At 33.8% G+C, this 22,797-nt stretch overlaps 1 protein-coding gene across 1 annotated transcript; it reads right to left on the bottom strand.

Annotated features, from left to right (window-relative positions):
- Positions 1–8,611: 8,611 nt before the first annotated feature.
- LOC105067843 (olfactory receptor 2L3) lies at positions 8,612–9,550 on the bottom strand. Its single transcript, XM_010953510.2, has one exon. The coding sequence runs from the start codon at positions 9,548–9,550 to the stop codon at positions 8,612–8,614; it is 939 nt and encodes a 312-aa protein (XP_010951812.1).
- Between the last annotated feature and the right edge of the window lie 13,247 nt (positions 9,551–22,797).

Here is a 22,797-nt window from a genome sequence, read left to right as displayed (position 1 = left end):
TCGAAGTACCTTTTCTAATGAATATAAACTTTTATTATGTACTTTATCAAGAAATATCATAATTATATTCAATGATACTTCAGAATACGGTATCGTTGAGGGTAGACCCACTGAATACAAGCCCAGAACAGTAGCTCGTAGGCCATTTAAGCTGTTGTTTTCATTACCAATATTTCTATGTTTAACTGTCATTTCATAATCAATCATTTACAATCATGTCAGTTCTCAGAACTGTACAACATGTTTTAAATTTAAAAGAGCGTCATGTCTTAAAGCCCATAAAAATGTGTTTGAGAAGTTCATCAATTTTTTTATCTTTAAGGATACGTATTTTAGTATAATTATTTCTATATCTTGTTTAAACCAACTTCAGTCAAATAAAGTTTTCTTTTTGGAGTTCCTCATCTAATAGAGATGACCGGATGTATGCTTTGTTTATTATAAACAAAGCTACTTAATTCCAAATAAATTTATCTTAAGCCCTTGCTGGAGAGTTTGTTCTCTTCTGTGGTAATTAAAAATTAAAAGACAGTTATTATATCTGCACATTCACATACTCACTGGGTTGATTAGCTGACGGAGGAGCAATGGACATCATATAAACAAAGTCACTTTCTGAGTAAACGTCTCTGAAAATTTTCTAAATGAATGTGCATGTTAATATCTTATCTCTAGAGTTGACATTTTCAATACCTCCATGGAAACTCGGGAGCAAAATGATTCTAAGAATTCTTTACCTGGAGGCTTACGCTACTGCCTTTTCTTTCTTTCTTTCTTTCTTTCTTTCTTTCTTTCTTTCTTTCTTTCTTTCTTTCTTTCTTTCTTTCTTTCTTTCTTTCTTTCTTTCTTTCTTCCTTCCTTCCTTCCTTCCTTCCTTCCTTCCTTCCTTCCTTCCTTCCTTCCTTCCTTTCTTTCTTTTTTTGTATTCACTTAGGAATGCCCACTGAGATTTTACAAATGTAGGTTAAGTCAGTAACAGCCCAGAGTGGCCATATGCCAAAGCTGGTGAAGGTGTGTTAAGGGTCAATTCAGTAGGGAAAGAAAAAAATTATTCAGATTCTTCCACTGTTATTATTAAACATTTTCAATCATGTATTTTAGATATTGTTGCTCAGTAAGTACACATTAATATGTCTGCATATATTAATTAATTTCCTAGTTTTGGTTATATCAGCCCAAAATTGAATACACCAAATGGAATATGGTTAATTTAATAAAAACATGTAAGCCAGATTCTTAAAATATCAAATATATGAGAGTTACCTTCATTTTAGGTATTATGCATTTTCAATGGTTTCAGCTCAGATGGAAACACATATTAAAGTGTGAGACAATTTTCATTTATTAAACTAAAGGAAATTATATTACTAACTTTACTGCAATCTTAGTAAATATACAACAAAATAATTTTATTGTAGATAATACATTAAATATTCTTATATTTTTCATGCTTCTAATTAATTCCACTTTTACTTGTGAAGTACAATATTGGAGCTGTTTAAATTTTTTAAATATTTGAATTTTTATTACAACCATCTCAGTAAAGACTTTTTTATGTTAATTTAATTTATTTTGAGTTCTTTGGTCTTCAAGGATCTGGTTTTTTATTTCCCTCCTCAGATTTGGGACGTTGGTGTCATTATTATTTTAAATAAGGTATTTTCTCCTTTATCTTCTCTTTCTGGAATTTTCATAATGCATATATTGTTTGTTTAGGAAATCCCATAAATTCTGTGAGATCTTTTCACACTTTTGTATTTTTTTTTTTTAATTCTCAATCTGGAAAAATTCAAAGGATCTGTTTTGGAGATCACTCATTCTTTCTTTGGCTTGATCGTGTTTGCTGTCCAGCCTTTATTGATTTTTTTTTTTTTTCCAGTTCAGTCACTGTGTCCTTCAATTTTAGAGTTTTGATTTGGTTCTTTTTAAGATATCAGATTTTTTTCTTGAACTTCTCATTTTGTTAAAATATTGATTATCTGATATTGTTTAGTTTTCTGTGTTTTCTTATAGCTAAGTTTCTTTAAGATAAATATTCTGAATTCTTTGTCAGGAAGTTTTTAGATCTCCATTTCTTGGGGCCAGTTGCCTGTACATTATTTTGTCATTTGGCAGTGTCACGTTCCAAACTTGAGAAACTTTTATTCCTGAGTTGATGCTTTTATATTTCAAGAAGAAGTCACAGTGAAAAAAAAAAATGTGACAATGAATGTATGTATGTTCATGTATAACTGAAAAATTGTGCTCTACACTGGAATTTGACACCACATTGTAAAATGATTATAACTCAATAAAGAAAGTTTAAAAAAATAAAAGAAGAAGTCACAATTTCTATTCTTATAGATTAGATTCGATAGGGACAGCCTTGAATTAATAAACCCAGCCAGAAATTTGGGGAAGACCAGCAGGGAGGTAACATGAGCAGGTTCACTTATAGGGTCCGTGGGCAAGTGGGCTTGATGTTTGGGTTTATATTAAAATCGGATGCTCACTTGCCTTTCTTTTCTCTGTGGGAGAGCATAAAAAGGAGCAAATCTCTCTCTGCCCTGTGCTTCATGGCACTGGGGAAGGAGTGACTCAGGTAGAGTTAAACTGTCCTTCCTACCCACTTCAACATGTCTTTTCTCATTTCTGTGCGCCACCTGAGGGCTATAACCTCTCACCTGGAATCCAGAGCTCTCCTGAAGGTATGTTTTTGCATGGATAGTTATTTGTATCCGTGTTTCTGTGCAGGGATGCATGTGTAATCCTTTATTCCACCATCTGTCTGACCTAATAACCATGAATGAACAAAATGCGATGTGTTTAGTCAGAGTACTAAGCGAATCCCACACAGCCCATTCCCCACCCCAGCAAATCTATGGAATAATTTGATTCTAAAATAACCATTTTCTCCCATGAGTACTGTGCAAAGTGGTGAGTACTGAGTGCCACATACCTCCCATGAAGACATCACAAAGCCAAGCACAGCATGGAGCAATGCATTTCCTTTATCCTAAGAGAAGAAAGAAGAATATGGATTTTTTTTTAATTATTTAAGTATAGCCAGTTTACAATGTGTCAGTTTCTGGTGTACAGCATGTTTTAGTCATACAGACACCTATTATATTTTTCTTTCTCTTTCTGGCTTACTTCACGTAGAATGATAATCTCTAGGTCCATCCATGTTGCTGCAAATGGCATTATTTTATTATTTTTTAAGGCTGAATAGTATTCCATCGTATAAATATACCACAAAGTCTTTATCCAGTCATCTGTCAATGAACATTTAGGTTGTTTCCATGTTTTGGCTTTTGTAAAGAGTGCTCCTGTGAACGTTGGGGTGCATGTATCTTTTTGAATTAAAGTTCCCTCTGGATATACGCCCCAGAGTGCGATTATTGGACCATATGGTAAGTCAATTTTTAGTTTTTTGAGGAAGCTCCATACTGTTTTCTGTAACAGTTGTACCAAACTACATTCCCACCAACACTGTAGGAGAAATGGAGATATACCCCACACAGTTTTAATGAAAGATCACATTTACTTATTTTGAAAAAGAGACACCATTCTGTGTCCCAAAATACCAAAATACACGTGGTAAATGTTTTCACAAAAAATCTTGGAAAATACCAAGAACTCATATAAGAAAAATATCCTCATAAAATGAATTGCAAAATGGATGTGTTTATAACTTTTATAAATTGACATACATGTTAATCCTGTTGGGACTAATGCCACTTTTGGTAAGATTCCACCACTAATGGGCATATTAGGGTTTTTAACAACAAATCCAGTAGTTTGAAAAGTTACCCCATTGGCAACGGCCTGGGAGATTAGAGTAATGAAGTTGTAGTTCTAGGCCAATTCTCAATTTTAAAAAATGAAGGAGAGAAGGGAAAGTTTTATTTTTAGTTTAAGTAGGAAATCTTGATCCGGCAACGTTGGCACAAGCAGTCTACAGTGACATCAGCTACTCCTCTCCCTTGCCAGTTCGATTTGGAGGTCTCCAGCTGGTGTGCAGTTTCTCAAGTCAAAAGAAAACCTTTTAAGTGGGAGATGTAGACTCAAGGTTTAGTTCCTGAAGTGCTCTCTCTGTCTGTCATCTGGGTAATGATAAGAATCTGGTATAGTCCCAACCAAGGAGATTCAAGGGCAGTCTTTTTCCTTAGTGTGATTCCAAATCAGAAGGGTAGAAGAAAGTTGGAATTATTAGTTTGGAGAGTTGTAGACAGATTTGGGGGGAAACTAGAAGAATTCAGGATCCAGGCCGGTTACAGTTAAATAACAAAACTTAAAGACAATTACCAGGACTAGACTCTAATGTCTACAAATGAGCAGAGATCACTTTTCTCTCTACTTCATTCCCCATTACTTTTACAAAAATAATCACAGTGAAGCTAATTTGTTTGCATTAATCTTGGCCTTGCCATTGATATAAGTGCATCAAGAATAGTAATTATCCATATAAGTTCTTTTTAAAATTGATTTGCTGGAAGCCTGTAATCAAAGTACTAGCCTGATACTCCGAAGACCTTTGTTGGCTCCATAAAGTCACTCTTAGTTTCTCAAAGCTGTCTGATCATATCTGAGTCTACGTATATGACATTCCAGTGAAAGCCTTGATAACATAGCCAGTAGTTCCAATTGTGTCCTGTTAGAGAACAGATTCACATTGAACTTAGGCAAATAAGTAATTATATTTTCATGGACATAAAGAACTTCCAGATTCCTCAGGGATCAAGTAAAGGAGAAAAATCACCTTTGTTTATGATGGTAGAAGGTGTACTTCACAACTTGTCATAAGTCACAGATAGCTTAGAAGAAAAGGGTTTCTTCAATTTCAAAACCGAAATTTCAAGGAACCAGCAATGTTTCAAACTAAACATTATCAAAAATTATCATCATCCCCCTAGTTCATTAAGCCCCATGTCATGAAAACTTTCTTGCTCGAATCCAGTTTTACCATAATTTTTTTTATAGATTTCCTTGAAGATAAACAGTAGTTTTGCAGGAACACTTTTCAAATCATCTGATTAAAACAATAGCTCTCTGCAAATAACAAACACTTAAAATGTCCATTGTTAAAGATCTGATGAGTGTTCATTTGATAAGAAAGTGTAGTTACTTCTGTGATATGCAATCTTTTGAGATGATATTTGGAATTATAACTGATCATTACACCAGGACATATCAGATTTCTGAATATTTCATATAATTCCTGGAACACATAACATCCACCTGTACAAATACCAGATAAAGAGGTTTAGTATTACTCTTTATTTGACAACTATTCCCATGTAATTTGACATATCAAATAAGCCCAATTATTTTAACATCTCTAGTTTTATAAGATGAAAGTAAATTTCTTCTGAGATTTTATAGGGGTCTTATGGAAAACCCCAAAGTTAATTTGAGGTGAAAACATATTTACTTAGTATTTGATATTGGTAATTTTGGAAAAACATTAAGAAGTTTTAAAGCACTTGGTCAAATAAAATTATAAATCACTGTAAAAAAAAATACTTAGCTGTCCATTTAATCATAATAACAATGAAAGATTTTTCAGGCAAATACAGAATGTTAGATACCTGTTTTTTAAAAAAAATTTAGCCCTTTTATACAGAAGACTCAGTTTTCTGAAGTAATCAAAGGTCTGATGAAGACAACACAAGAAGTTAATATCATATAACTTCAAATCTTTGTTTGTTGGATGGGTTACTATAAAATGTAAAGAAAAAGTTTGTTTGCAATTTCTTGTTAAAAGATTATTAATCTAATAAAACAGGGTGTATCGGGGCCCAGAATAGTGCCATGTCTCTTAATTCTATTTTTAACTGTCTGAAATGGATAAGGAGTCTGGAAAAGGCATCCCTACTCAATTCCACACTTCCTTAGATTATTTCCAAGAATAAAAACTGACCAAAAAACCCCAGGCTTTCCCATTATTTTCTTCATTTTGCCTGATGCCATTACCTTTGTATTAATTCGTTGTATCTTTCTCAGGGCATGTGGCATGTTGCTTACATAGGCTCTCACATACAGTTAGCACCCTCGTTTGGTACATGCTGTGTTTTGCCACCTAGAATTCTTAATAATGTTATCTCTGTGTGTGCATGTGAGCAGAGGACCTATACTCGGTGCCAGCAGCAGCATTCAGTGCAGTTGTAATCCAGCTGTGGGGACTGTACACGTCATCTAGGTCGTTTGCAAAGGGATCAGCTGGCCTGCCCTCCCCGTGTGCACGCATACATTAATGTTCAGGGCAATACAGGACCGCGATGGAGTGATTGGGTTGAGTCATTGGCCCAAACTGGTGTTGGGGATGACAACAACTGTAGATGCAAGAAGAATGATGACTGGGAGAGCGAAGGAACTTTGTCAGGCAGGAGGAATGACCCATGCTGAAGGTGGGGGTTGATTTACCTTTCCATCCAGAGCCCATCCCTGTGTCATCTGCAAAACAATTAAATATATCACCTGAGTGTCAGATGAGGAAATATTAGAAAGCTTAGGCAATGAGGCTTTTCAGTAAATTATTACAAAATAAGAATGCACAAATGACCATGGCAATAAAGTACATCAGGGAATTATTAACACTTATTAAATAGTACAGAATATGTGGTTTTAAAAACTGTTTCAGCATTGCAAAGCAAATTACATAAAGGCTTAGAAATGGAAATAATATTTAAAGATTTAAAATTAACTTGAAATTTACTGATGGAAAAGACATTCTTTTCATGCTGTTTCAGAAAATAATTATTAATAAAAAATTTTAACAATGTACTTTGTCATTAAAAATATGGTGATAAAATGAAGGAGTATTCATTTGAAACATAAAGATACTCCGGGGTTTCTTATACAAAGTCCACAAATTACCATAAATTTGAGGAATCATTAAAATATTAATGATTAAATTTATATTTAAAATTAAATTCCAACTTACATGAAATGGAATTGTATTAATTGATGGTTTGAAATATATTCAAAAAAAGAAATCTTTTTAGAAAAATTATCTATGAGAATTATCAGCTCTATGTCTACTAAAATATGTATTTTGATATAATTTATCAAAAATTCAGCTCAACATTTTCGCAACCTATGCACATTCCTAAGAGCTCCAGTAACATAAGCAGAAAGATTCTTTTAAATATTAAAAAATTCAAAATAATCAAAAATTAATCCCACCCTAATATTGATCACCAGTGACTGAAAACACTTTATACTACGTTAATATAGAATAAAGTTTCCAAATTATAAATTTGGAGAAAAATAAATTTGGAGAAAAATGAGTCCTAGAAATCTTACCATCAGCGAAGGTACCACATAATGAAGTACTTTTTATTATGTACAAAATTCTGAGACAAAATACTATTTGCAATTTTTATTGCATTTAATATCTAATGAATTAATGTTGAGAAAAAACTACATTGAAGCACCAATACAGGCGACTTTATCCTCTTTTTGAACAGGAGGCCTCAGGTTTTGATTTTGTGCTATGCCCTGCAAATAATGTAGGGCATGAACCTTCTCTTCCCTGCCACGTTTGAGGAGTAAAGAACATCTCCACACTGATCATGGATAATGATAACAGTTTACCCAGAAGTTCACCTGAGCTAATGGGTTGATATTAAACGTTGTAGAGAGACTTGTTTAGAAAAGTGATTAAGCCATAATATGAATGGTTATAACTGATTCATAAAAATTAACTTTCCCCAACCTGATTCAGTAGAAATATGGGATCTAGTATAAGTGACAAATAAAATCGCATTTGAGAGACATTATCTAACATAAGAGTCGTCGTGGCTATTTAGGAAGCTAACTAAGTATGTTCTAAGTGTGGGCAATGCTTGCAAGAATGTCCTTGATATTTCTAACTACTAAACACTGACAAAATAGTCCTATAATCAACTTCTTAATCTTCTTGATCTCTGTGGGCATCTCCAGGTCCTTAGTGTTGATCCCCTGATACTAAACCACTTCCTGAGGATGCACCACCCGAAAAGAAACATAAACTTGTCATTTTCCTTTCAGAGTGGGATAAGAACTTTGGAATCCTTGATAAAGCCCAGCTAAATCTCTGAAATAGTTTCTCTTTGTAAAAAGAAAGAATAACTGCTACTGGGACTTATAGGCATACTATGAGAAGAACAGGAAGTGTTCTGACTTTTAATTTGATCTAGACGTTCAGAAAACATGGTTTAGATATATTGCAAAATAAATGGAAAATAGTCGAACTGTTACGCGGAATGACAATTTCAGTTATACAGTTTCCATTTTTATCGCTACGTGAGGAAGGAACTTTCCCTTTGACAACATTTCAGCAAGAAATCTAAGCATTTGAAACTGATTGGGAAAAAACACCACGAATTAAAATAAGGCTCATTATATGTACGTGTGTGTGTATATATATGTTATATAAACATTATATATACACATATACATGTAATATTATATATAAATTATATATACACATATACACACATATATATAATTTCATCCAGGCAAATGAGTGATATTCTTCTCTAGGTTAATCGTAGTCCTTGCATTTAATGATAAAATAATATTTTAATTACTGTACACTGATGAATGGATTTATATCCAACTCTTGGTACTCATGCAAAAACTTTGTCTAAATTTTCTTAGAGCAAATTCTCTGAGTTACTCTTCTCAAGGCCCCCGTTACCTCTTTGTTTCTCAAGCTATAAATAATAGGGTTAAGTGTCGGTGTCAGGATAGTATAGAAGACAGCCAGAGCTTTGTCCTCTGCTGGAGATCGAAGGGATCTTGGGCGCAGATAAGTGTAAACAAAGGGCGCATAGTAGAAAGTCACCACAGTGAGGTGGGCGCTGCAGGTTGAATAAGCCTTCTTCCTCCCTTCTGCTGAGCGCATGCGGTAGACAGCAAGGAGAACGCGGCCGTAGGAACATGCAATCCCAATGAAAGGCAACAAAAGGAAGAGGCTGGTGCTCACAAACACGGTGTACTCATAGACCCACGTGTCCATGCAGGCCAGAGTCAGCATGGCTGGGACATCACAGAAGAAATGATTGATGGCCCTGGACCTGCAGTAAGGGATGTGGAGGGCATATGTGGTGTGGGCACAGGAGTTGATAGAGCCCATTATCCAAGATCCTGTTATCATCAACACACACACTCTTCTGCTGATCCTCATGGGATAGTGCAGAGGGAAGCAAATGGCCACATAACGATCATAAGCCATGGAGGCCAAAAGCAATCCTTCCGCTCCTGCTAAAGTCAAGAAGAAGAAGCTCTGAACACCACACCCAAAGAAGGAGATAGACTTGTTTCCAAACAGGAAATTGGAGGCCATTTTGGGGACAATGGTGGAGATGTAGGTCAGGTCCATGAGGGAGAGCTGACTAAGTAGGAAATACATGGGGGTGTGGAGATGGGTGTCCAGACAGATGAGAAGGATCATGGTGAGGTTGCCAAACAGAGCCACTAGGAAAATGAGAACAATGAGCATAAAAAGAAACAGGCCAATTCTTGATGAGGGGAATAACCCCAATAAGATGAAATCAGTTGATGTTTGATTATAATTTTCCATTGGACATTCATGTAATTTTTCCTAAAGGCAAACACAAGAGTAAGTCAGTCAAGTTTAAAACAAGAAACTATATTTAAGTTAGTATTTTAGTCAGATTGTGTATTATTTAATAAGTTTCAGCTCTGAAATGAAAACTGGACTTACCACATTTGGAAAAAAAACAACCTTAGTTATTGAGGCCAGGGTTTAAAATTTGTAAATGCAAACATTTTTGGACCAAGTGTTTGCCAAGATATCTTACAGTTATTAAAAAAAATTATGACAGTATTAGGATTAATATGTTTTACTGTCCTGCATAAACCCAAGTAACATCAAAATCAGATGTCATTCAAAATATATTCATGAGAAATGAATATAATGCATACATTATAGAATTCTATTATGACTAAGTGTTTATTACCATTAAGGAATGACTTATCTTTCATATTTAAGCCCTCAGGTTTACCTCTAAAACGATTGCACCCTGTCAGCTCATGTTGAGAATCTATTTTTCTTTCTTAGTCTTCTTTGTTCAAAGGTGTTAAAGCGAGCTTCTTTGAAGTCAGTTATTAATTTCATCTGTTGTGAAATCTACAGTGAATCCTTATTGTCAAGTATCATTTATAAAAATTCACTCTCTTCTGCCTCTTCAGTGAGTTTCTGAATATGTAGTTAGAAACTTTGCCTGAGTGTTTGCGTGTGTGTGTGTGTATTAAACACCACACTTCTTGTAGATTTGATAAATCTGTGCAATTTCTTCCAAATAGACATTTTATGTCTCTCTGCTTTGCTAACACAATAGGATATACATTACTTTATGGCACTTTGTCTTACTCATTTAACTTTTTTACCTTTTAGATTCTTGAAGGGTTTTTTTTCCAATTCTTGATTAGTGTGTAAATTTAAGCACATATACTTATAATCTCTCCCTGTTAAAACCTATCATGATGATAAAATATATATATCAGCTATAAATTAAGAGAGAGTGGATAAGCATAAGGCACAATAAGAAATGAAATAGCTCAGGAACGTTTGAAGGAATAAATTTGGATAAAGGAAAGGTCAGTCACTTAAAGAGGGAAAAAAGATGTCACCCAAGGAATCTTTTTCATGGAGATGGGAAAAGGAATTCTCCAGAGACACTGTAACTGAACAAGGTCTACAAAGTATGTAGTGTTTCAGTTGTAAATATTTTTATTTAAACAAATATTAACAGCTTTTAAAGAAGTGTGCAACGTGAAGGAGGGTGTGTGCACATACCCACATACACTCACACAAAAACACAAATACACATTCACACACACTTACAGACATACAGCGAGGTAAAATGATTGGAAAATGTATAAAAGGATGCATTATTTAAAAATAAGATTTGTTTGAGAGGTTTGAGACATTACCATTCTACAACATAAGTATCATCAGAGCTATAAAAGAGTGCGTCAAGTAACAAAGGTTCTCGCAAATTAAAAGAAAATAATAATAACTTTTAAAGATTAAATGAAACTTTCAAAGGCAACATGAAAGATATTTACCAGAATTTTTAAAAAATGGACAGCAACAAAATAAAAGTTTTGTCATTTTCAAACGGTAGAAGAATTAGAGAATTAATATAAGAGACACAAATTTACTCCTAGAAATACATATAGCAAAATAATGGAGTTAATAATACCAAATTTAAAAATTTAAGTATTGATATGTGTGAAATATCATATTCAAACAGCATGAACAGAACACAGAAAATTAAACAAGAAATATTTCCTCGAAAGAGGTTACCTTGAAATTTCTACGTGCCTTCCTGAGAACATTTTTTGAAAAGTGTCAATATTACCTGCAAATATATGCTCCTAAAAGTGTCTTGATGAAGAAAATATCAGAAATGAGAAGAATTATTTATATAGAAATACCAAGTAAAAGACCATCAGATTTTACAGTAATTTATATTTTTGTATTTTAGAAATGCGTGCTAGCAGATGGATAAATGCTGTCAACTTAGCTACCACAGACATAAAGAGGAAAGAGAAAAAGAGGTGGAAGTGGTTGTATGTGGAGGGGGAAGGTCTCCATTCACCAGGGTGAGAGTAAGAATCAAGAGATGATACTTGATATTTAGTAATTAAGCTTGAGAAGATAAGCATATTGGTGAAAAGACACAATTAAATACAGGGGGAAAGTGTTAAAATAATACAAAACGTCTGCCTTGTTGATCAGGAGGAGTGGGTTATGAAACCATTGCTTGCCTTCTGGGCTGTGAGATTATGTTCTTACTCCAATTGGAATAAATTATTAAAGTGATGTAAAACTGATGTCACAGTTAAAAATTGAAGTCACGACTAACATTATACTCATTTGTGAAGACTGAAAGCTTTTCTTTTAAGAGGAAGAAAAAAGGCAAGGATGTCCACTTTAGTCACTTCTAATTTACACAGTACTGGAAGTAAATTATCTTCATTTACAAATGCCATGATCTTACATATAGAAAAATGTAGAGTTCACCAAAAATGAGTTAGCACTAGCAAACGAATTTAGCAAAGTTGCAGGATACAAAATCAGCTGTATTTCTATACAAGAATCATATACAATACTGAGAAGTATTCAAGAAAGCAATTAGATTTACAATATCATGAAAAAACTAAAATCCCTGGGAATAAACTTAACAAGGAAGACAAATAACTTCTTCACTAAAAATTACAAAATATTGCTGAAGGAAATCGAAAAGGCAAATAAATGGAAAAGTATTCTGAGCTCCTGGGTTGGAAAACTGTTTTGTGAAGATTTCAATATTGCCATAAGCAAACAACAGATGCAATGAAATGGCTATCATAGTGCCAATGAGGGTTTTTTTTGGCATAAATACAATAATACATCCTAAAATTCTTATGAAATCTCATGGTAATGAGAGCCACTGGAGTTTTTTGTTTTGTTTTTGTTTTTGTTTTTGTTTATCATGTTGCCCTGTTCTAGGATTCTGTCATTTGATATTACTTAAAAGACTTACATCTGCCAGGGAAGCAATCTTAACTGTTGGATAACAGTCTTGAATATTTCAAGGTCTAAATTGAAGAAGCCGTTTTTTTTTCTGAGTTAAAAAATAAATCCAAATTGTTTAATGTTCTCTTTTATTTTGGTTTTACCCATTGGAACAACAATAAATAACCTATTTCAATTTATGCAACATTTTCAATCTCATTGATATTTTTAAATTATTTTAAAAGATTGCAGCCCATGTATCAGAATTAACGACATTATCCATAAAAGGAAAAGAGGTAGCAGAAAAAAATTCTGATGATGGGTTTTTGGTGAAAAAAAAAAATGCAAGCCTTGAATCTGGACTTTATCCTACATGGAAGGTAAATTGAAGGTGTAAACTTCTGTTGACCGTCTCTGTAGGCTGGCACGTAGAATGTGTCAGGATATGTTCCAAGATTAAATTGTGTTTGTTCTTGATCACTATCTCTTGAGCTTGAAATCACAACTGACACTTTATAAATAACACAATTGAGATTCAGAGATTTAAAGTGACTTTGCCTTAAAATTATAGAGTGTTGGATTCCCAGAGAGCTTGCACTATCTACCTGTCAAATGATGGATCTATGTATGTAAATGCATTCTTTATCTATTATACTTTAAAATAATTATCCCTAAAATAGTAAATATTTTAAAGTAATGAATCTGAAATAAGGCTGGGTCACTTTTTATTCACCAACACACAAAAAGAAGGAAATGAAAAGTAAGAAACGAAAGAAAAAAGAAATAGAAGTTATTAAAATAGAAACACTACATAGGTGTAGAAAGCCAAGAATGTATGTGAAACGTTTCTTAAAACACAAATAAAGTTTCTTAAAATACAAATACAAAAAAGGGTCCTTCACAGTCCTTATTCAGAATTTGTATCATTAAGCGTTAGGTTTATTCCGGTTTCACTTGAGCACATCCAAACCATCTTTCAAGACCCTCATCTCCCTTTGCATTCAGAATTAGCTCCAAAAATAATTTATGTTATCTATTTCATACTTTACCATTTTTGCTGAACGGTATAGTAAAAAAAAAATGCAGCCACTGGCTGTACCTCAAACTTCATTTACAGTCTTCTGTTCCTTAACCAACGATCATACAGAGAACAACACACACTTCCTGAACTGATTACTTTAACTCAAGAATGGCTTCAGTACAAACCATAATGAGAACTGCCAAGCCTTAATATAAGAGAGTCAGTCCGTATGTAATTGCACAGTGTGGTTGTATGAAAGCATCTCTACTCCTAGGGAATATGATGGCGTTACATACGCTGTTTTAAAGCATCCTCTATGTGCTGCATCTATCCCATTTCCAGAGGATAGATCACAGGCTGAGGGAGCAATGAATCATCTCTTCTTTTTTTTTCAAAACAATGTTTATCCTTCAACTTCCTTTTTTTCGATAAATGTCTTGGTTCAATTAAGGGCGAATAAATTCTACTCCTAATTGAAGTACCATTTTAATTCATATAAATATTTATTATATGCTTTATCATGGAATATCATAATTGTATTCGGCTATATTTCAGAATATGGTATAGTTGAAGGCAGGCCCATTCACTGTAAGTCCAGGACATTAGTACATGGACAATATAAGCAGTTGCCTATGTCATCAGTTTTGCTGTTTTAATCTAAGTTTATAATCAATCATTCACAATTAGATCAAATCTCAATTCAATAACATGTCTTGGGTGTAAAAGAACTTCATGTCTTAAGATACATGAAAATGTGTTTGAGAAGTCCGTCTTTTTTATTTTTAAGGATACATGTTTAGTATAAATTATTTCTATATCTTGTTTAAACCAACTTCAGTCAAATAAAGTCTTTTTTTTTTTTTTTGGAGTTTCCTGGCTAATAGAGATTCCTGGATGCATTCATGCTTATTATAAACAGAAGTACTTCGTTCTGAATAAATTTCCCTTAAGCCATTGCTGTGGAATCTCTCCTCTTCTGTGGTGAATAAAAATAAAAATACCATTAGGATTATTACCTTTTATTATATCCACACTTTCACACGCTCCCTGGTTTGATTAACTGACAGAGGTCCAATGGACATCATGTAATCAAAGTCATTTTCTGAGTTAACGTCTTTGAAAATTTTTTGAATGAGTATTAATATCTCATCTCTAGAGTTGACATTTTTAAATACCTCCATGGAAGCTCAGGAGCAAAATGATTATAAGACTTCCTTGCCTGCAGATTTATTCTAATGCTTTTTTTTTTTTTTTTTTTTTTTTTTGTATTCACTTAGGAATGTCTACTGAGATTTAGCCAATGTAAGTTAAGTCACTAATGGCTCACGATGGCCAGAAGCCAAAGTTGAGGGTGGAGTTTTGACAACTTCTAGAGGCATTTTCTCAGGTGTGTTAAGGGTCAGTTCAGTGGGGAAAGAAGCAAATTATTTAATCAGCTTTTTCCCATATTATGTCTCTAAACTTTTTGGATCATATATTTTATATATTGTTCAATTAATATATATTCATGATATGTTTGCAAGTATTAATGTATATCTCAGTTTTGATTATACTGGTCAAAGTTTAGTAAGATAAATATAATATAATTAGTTTAATAAAAAACATATAAGCAAAAATTCTTCAAATGTCAAATATATGGAAGTGATATTTAATTTTAGGTATTCCATATTTTTCATTTTTTTCCATTCAATTGAAAATACACATTTCATTATAAAACAATTTTCACTTATTAAGCTAAACAGAGAAAATATTACTAACTTTGATGAAAGATTTAGAACATATCCAACAAAGCAAACATACTGAGAAAATATATTAAATGTTCTTACATTCCTCATAGTTTCCAGTAAGTGAATTAATTGTGCCATTTACTTGTGAGAGTAATACAGGTGCCTTTTAAATTTTTAAAAACTGATTTAAAAATACTTGAATCATTTGTTATAATATGTTTCAAGGAAGATTTTTTTTCTTCAATTTATTTTGAGTTCTTTGGTCTTCATGGGTCTCGATGTTCATTTCTCTCCTCAGATTTGGGAAGTTGGTGTCGTTATTATTTGAAATAAGCTTTCTGTCCCCTTTCTCTTTGTCTGCTTCTTCTGAAATTCCCATAAAGCATATGTTGTTTGTTTATGAAATCCCACAAATTCTATGACATTTTTCACTCTTTTGTGCTCTGGGTTTTTTGATCCTTTATCTGGATAAGTTCAAATATTCTTGAGTTCACTGGCTGTTTCTTTGACTTGATCATGTCTGTTTGTTTATCAATTTTTCAGTTCAGCCACTGTGTTCTTCAGTTCTAGAATTTTTATTTGCTTTTTTTAAAGATACCAAGTTTGTTCTTGAATGTCTCATTTTGTTCAAATATTGATTCTCTGATATTATTTAGTTTTCTGTGTTTTCTTATAGCTCCATAAGTTTCTTTAAAATAAATATTCTGAACTTGTGTCAGGCAGTTTTTAGCTCTCCATTTCCTTAAGATCAATTGCTTGTGTATTATTTTGTCATTTGGTCATGTCATATTCTTCTGTCCCTTGAGAAACTTTGATTCTTGAATTGGTGTTTTCATATTTGAAGAGGAAGTCACAATTTCTAGTCTTTATATGTTAGATTTGATAGGAACAGCCTTGAATTAATAAGCCCAGCTAGAAATTTTGGGCAGGCTAGTAGGCAAGTAACATGCACAGGTTTGCTCAGAGGGTCTGTGGGTCAGTGGGCTTGATGTTTGGGTCTATGTTAAAATCGGATGCTCACTTGCCCTTCTTTTCCCCACGGGAGACCACTAGAGAGAAATAAATCTCTCTGTGTCCTGTGCTTCATGGCACTGGGGAAGGAGTGACTCAGGTAGAGTAAACTGTCCTTTCTACCCACTTCAATGTGTCTTTTCTGATTTCTGTGCTCCACCTGAGTGCTGTAATCTCTTATCTGGAATCCAGAGCTCTCCTGAACGTATGTTTCTGCATGATTAAGTATTTATATCCGTGTTTCTGTGAACGGATGCAGGCTGTAATCTTTTATTCCAACATCTTTCTGACACAATAGCCATGAATGAACAAAATAAAGAGTACTAAGCCGGTCCCACACAGCCCATTCCCTGCCCCAGCAAACCTATGGAATAATTTGATTCTAAAGTAACTATTTTCTGGCCACTACAATGATAATTTTTTATTTTTTTAAAAGGGGGGGAAGCTTGATGGAGTGATAGTAAAAACAGTTGGCTACAATATGTAGAGAACATGTTTTATTAGAAGGACTATTGGGATCTATGGAAACAGAGAGGAAGCATACAGGGTCCTTATGTAAATGGCATCTGATTTCAAATTTGAGAACAGTGAGGAATGTGAATAATACAGTCAAAGAAATTTATGTGAGGAGAGTGGATCTTATTTTGAAGATGTGTGCAAGTATCTACCTGATGCAGTTATGAGTTATCACCATTTGTTCAGACAACTGCCTTCAATTTAGCATGAAGAGGACATAAATGTTTAGGTAGGAGCATGGGCTGCATGATCCTGCAGACACAGGAATGCACCAACTGAAAGGAGGCGATAACTTGCCATAAAAGGAAAAGTAACATGATTAATATGCATGTTGGCTAGGTAACTCCAAGAGAAATTTCAAGATAGTCTGGAGTTAAAAAGAAATATTAGAATAACAGAGTCTTGTACTGGGAGACTGCAGTCATAGAAACAAATCATCCCCATTTTCTCCTAGACTGTGACACTAAATGACAATGGCAGTTGAGCTCCCCCCCTCCCCCCATAGAAAGACCACCACTCCAGAAACTTTAGAAGTGTTAGGAACTTTGAGATGTCCAAGGAGGTGGGAGGTTTTCCTGTGTGCCACATTCTATTCATTACTGAATTGTAGAGATGGCTTTTCTACAAGCACTGGGACACATTAGATCACCAGGTCCTCGAGATACCAATGCTTGTCCACTTTTTCACAAATTCATGACAGGCACTCTCCCTCTGTCTCTATCTGTCTCTGGCTCTCCCTCTCTCTATATATATATGTATATATATGCCCATCTCTATCTCTTTCTCTAACCTCTCTCTGCTGTCTTTCAGTGTATCTATAGAAACAGTCATACAAGTTCTTTCTGGACTAACCAAAGAATAAAGACCAACCAAACCATTTTTACTTTTTCCACTTCTTATGTCCTTTTCCCCAGACACTGTACCTAAAACCATCTTCTGACGTATCCTTTTAGCTTAGTGATAATAACCAAGTTCATAACTAAATGAGAGGTCACTGGACTCTTAGTTAATTAGAAAGTCTGGAACAAATTTATCATTTTTTTATGAGTTCTCTTTTGACATTTCTTGGAGAGCAAACATTTCAGTATCTAAGAAAGAAGCCAAGTTCTCACTTCCTTGCTTGACTTAAGCTATAGCGAAAATATATGCCTACACTATGTTTTAAATTCTTTATTTCTAAGTGAATATGGGTACAACATAAATACATTTATGAAGCTTTGGGAGGAGCTCATAGTGTTATTCTGATGTTATAAATGGTATCACAAATGGGCAATAGTGGCTTCTTCACAAGATCCATTCACAGGCTGATATTGGACATTCCTCAGGATTGCAGAGTCTTCAGACGTACTTCACCTCCATTTCTGGAGATTTTATAAGTCTTTCACTATTTTTATAATTATATTATCAATTTAATTTGGGTAGAATTAATTTCTTTTTCCTGTTAAGAAACCCAGCTGATTATATTAGATTCCAAATCCCATTTTGATTCAGTTGGAAAATCTTGCTAGAAAACACTCTAGTAAGAAAGAGTGAGGACATGGATTAAGGCAGTAATTATAGGGATTTAGGAAGACAGATCTTAAAATTTTCAAGTAGAAAGCATTGAAATTACTTATGATTGATTGATCTATCCAAGGGAAGAACAAAATATTTGTGAAATATTTCCCCACAATGTACGATGTGCTTAGTAAGAATTTAGCCATTGGTTTTAAGCAGCAATTATCTTTGTTCTTCTTTAACATTTTTATTCTTAACAATATTGTGTTACAATTTTTCCAAATTTTAGAGTGATGCAGTTAAGTGAGGTGAGGTAAATCTTTTGACAGCAAGCAACTGTTACGTTTTTCCAGATTATTATAACATTATCATTTCATTCCTATGAAAAATTCTACATAATATAGGGGGAAGGTATAGATCAAGTGGTAGAACACATGTTTAGCATGCAGGAGGTCCTGGGTTCAATCCCCAGTACCGCCTCTAAAAATAAATAAGTAAATCTAATTACCTCCCCCTCCAAGAAATTTAAAAACCTTTCAAAATTTTTCTAAAAAGAAAAATTCTACGTAATATAAATTTGGAAGGAAAAAAGCTATAACCAATTGCCATTCTATAATCCAAGATATTAATCAGTTGGCACTCTAGTAAACAATAAGTGTTTAATCAACATGAGCCTAAAAATATCAAAATTTATATCATTTCTTTCAAATTTCTCTCACTGTTGTTGGAATGTAACATTCCAACAGTGTAATTGGCACATTCATTTTGAAAACCAGTATGACAGTTCCTCAAAGACTTAAAAACAGACGATGTGATCTAGAAATCTCCTTTCTTATTATATATCCAAAAGAAGTGAAATCACTAGCAAAAAGAGGTATCTGAACTCCCATATTCAATGCCACACTATTTGTAATAGCCAAGACCTGGAAATCACTGAAGTATCCATCTGTGGATAGTGGATAAAGAAAATGTGCTAAATATATATATAGTGGAAAATTACTCAGCCTTATAAAAGAAGGAACTCTTGTCACTGTGACAGCATGGATGAACCTAGAGGGCATTAGGATAAGTTCTGTATAAAGCAGTCAAAGAAAGACCAACACTGCTTGATATAACTTATATATGGAAAGCAAAAAAGTTAAGCTCTTAGAAACAGAATGTAGGATGCTGTTTACCAGGGGCTGGTGGATGAGGAAAATGAGGAAATTTTAGTCAAAGGATACGAAGTTTTAGATACACAGGATGTAAATTTCCTGGAGCTGTAATGTAGAAGCAGGTGACTACAATTAACTGTTCTCTATCACGTATTTGAAAATTGCTGAGAAAGTAGATCTTAACTGTTCTCATCAGGAAAAACAACATGTAACTATGTAAGGTCATAGACATGTTAATTAGTTTGAGTGTGATGATTTCACAATATATATGTATAGCAAATCATCACACTGTACACTTTATATATACAATTTTATTTGTCAGTTATACCTCAATAAAACTGAAAAAGTGTACATTAATATACAAATAAAATATTATTCTGTTTCCAATTAGATCATGTCCATCCAAAATTATTTATTGTGCTTTGATCCTAATATTGTGAGACAGAAAGTTATTATAGAATTGGTATGCTGAAAGATATCAATAGTTTAGAAATTCTTATTTTTATTTACACATAATAGTAAAACATTTTGCCCTGGAATTAATTGCAAATATATTTATTTCATACTTAAGGCCAAAAAAAAAAAGGATTACAAATAAAAATAAAAATAATGTTTTAGAATATAAACTTATTATATAAAATTTAACTTTTTAATTTTCTGGGTTAATTTCAGTTCCTTCACTGTAGTCATGAAATATTATTTTTATTCATGATGACACAAAGCTGAATTTACTTGTAACTGAGGCCTGGGGACTAAGGCAGATAGCATGCCTACATTTTTATAGAACAGATTTTATTAATCTCTTTTCTCAGGACCCAGATCACGTCCTTGTTTCTCAGGGTATAGATGACAGGGTCCAGCATTGAGTTCAGGGTGGATAACGTAATCAGTGGGCCTATAGTAGACAGTCCCCACAGTGAGGTGGGTGCTGCAGTTTGAACAAGCCTTCTTCCTCCCTTTTACTGAGTGCACATGATAGATTGCAAGGAGAATACGGCCATTGGAATATGCAATACCGAAAAAAGGCAACACAAGGAAGGGGTGGTGCTCAGAAACACTGTGTACTCATTGATCCATGTGTCTCTTCAGGCCAGCATCAGTATGGCTGGGACATCACTGAAGAAATGGTTAATGACCCTGGATTGTCAATAAGAGTAATGAAGGACTTAACAATTGTAGGCCCAGGAAGTGATAGAAACCATTACCATAAGAATACACACTTTCATTTTTATTTTTTGATATTATGAATGGAATATTGGATAGGGAAGAAAACAGTCACTTAAAAGGAAAAGAAAATTCTTTCCTAATCTTGTCAATAAACAGACCTTTAGTCCAAGAAAACTTTGTCATTTTTACCAGATGAAAGAAAATTAAGTTTTAATTTTACATAAATACACTATTGATATAAAAACTAATTTTTCTTAAATCCACTTAAATTGAGAACTTTCATAATTTAATTTTGGCAATACCCTCCAAAGGTAAAAGAAAAATCATATATACATGCATATATCCATAAACATACATAAACATAGAAACAGTGATTCCATGGATTTCATTCCAAAAGTTAAGCCCTTGACAAGAAATTTTGTTGAGACTGTGAATTAGATGATGGGAAAGGAATTCTCTATAGCAGTTTGTACTTTAAAAGCCTTATACTCACCTTTTTTTTTTTTTTCAGTCTCAAGAAATTGTGGGCAATGTTTCTATCGTATAGTCATGAAAAGATTTACCACTTTAAGGGATAGAAAATAATGCAAGTTTTATCCTAGCAGTTTTGGGATATACCTTTATTATCAGAAATCTAGTGTAATTACTATTAAAAATGTTGTTTCTATTACGGATCAAATTGCAAGGGGCATTCCATCTGTTCATTTACTTTTATTTACTACACTATACCGTCCTCACTTTCCAAGGGATTTTATCTCTTTGATTCCTAATCAGGCACTGTGATAAGTGCTGGATTTTAATCCGTGGCAGTTTGAGCCTTTCTAGTTTTGTAAAATGGCATGCTAAGTTCTCCAAATTTTCCTCCCGCTCTGCTAAACTGTCTGTCAGCCCCAAAGCTAGAAGAGTAGTGGACAACTTCACCTCCTTCTCTAACCTCATTCCTTCCTTCAACATTCTAACTCAACTCAAATTGCCCATGCTGGAGGCTAACACACTATGACACCCATTGGTTTCTGTTCTGTGCTACAGTAGACTATGTGTAGTTACTCAAACACTCACAATGAAAAAAAAATGAGGTTTGAGGACATTCTCATACTCATAAGGCTTCCACAAGCGTCTGACATATGAGCCATTCTCCATCACATAGAAGTTGATGGCCAATTTGGAATTTCCCTCATGGATGCTTTCTCGCCCAATGTTCCTTTTTTTGGTCTCCTGGCTGGATCACCAATTTTTGGTTCAGAAACTGGCCCCTGAAAATGCAGGGAAAGTAGAGACCAAAGAAAGAAGCAGTACGTTCTGGATCAGTATGTTAGAGTTTAATAAACAAGGGAACTTTTTTATGAGGCTTGTTTTAGGCAGCCACAAGACAAATAGATCACTACAACTTCCCAGCACAATCTCAAAAACTTATATAGAAGACTTAAATGGGTTCAGTCGCATACACAACAACCCAGATAATCTCAACAATACTTTGCACCCTCAAGGCTGTGTCCTTGGAATAGTTCCCACTGTGGGGAGTAGGCAGAATGTACTGTCCAAGGACAAAGGAGAGAATGTGGAGCTTCTGATTGCTCAAATCCAGCTGGAAGTTCAACCAGTTGTCATATACTCTCTCTTACCTGCTCCAGCAGTTTCATCAGTTCCAATCCATCAGACCCATGGCCAGTTCCTTTTGTTACAGGGTTCCCAGCAGAGAACTTAGAATGGTAGAGGAAAAATTATTTTTATGTTGAAGAGATAATTAGTTCAAATTTTAAATATTTTTATAAGATTTTGCTTATATTATTGTCATACATTAATTATAACTACACAGTTAATTAATTAAAACAAAGACATAAGGAAAAGGTATAACTCAGACTAAGAAAATCTTGAGTCATGTCCCAACTGATTATATTTTCAAAAGACTCTAGAATTTTAAATTATGAACTTTTGTAAATTCAGAATTATTTATTTACCTTTTAATTATCTTTTAATTCTTCAACATTATTTGAAAAATAAAATGAAGTTAGGAAGAAGGTGTATCTCAAGTGTTAGAGTGCATATTTAGCACACACAAGGTCCTGGGGTCAATCCCCAGTTCTGCTTCTAAAAATAAATAAGTAGATAAACCTAATTACCTCTCCACCCCCACAAAAAAAAATGAATAAAATGAATATATAACTTGGAAATTTTTAAAATGCATACAAAGGGTAATATAAATAAGAG

The sequence above is a fragment of the Camelus bactrianus genome, chromosome 3 (genome assembly GCF_048773025.1).
Source record: "Camelus bactrianus isolate YW-2024 breed Bactrian camel chromosome 3, ASM4877302v1, whole genome shotgun sequence".
Classification (NCBI taxonomy): Eukaryota; Metazoa; Chordata; class Mammalia; order Artiodactyla; family Camelidae; genus Camelus; species Camelus bactrianus.
This window is presented reverse-complemented; position numbering and strand designations above follow the sequence as displayed.

What these genes read in the sequence shown, in the direction of transcription:
- LOC105067843 (XM_010953510.2), bottom strand. Translation starts at nt 9,550, where the DNA reads ATGGAAAATTATAATCAAACATCAACTGATTTCATCTTATTGGGGTTA.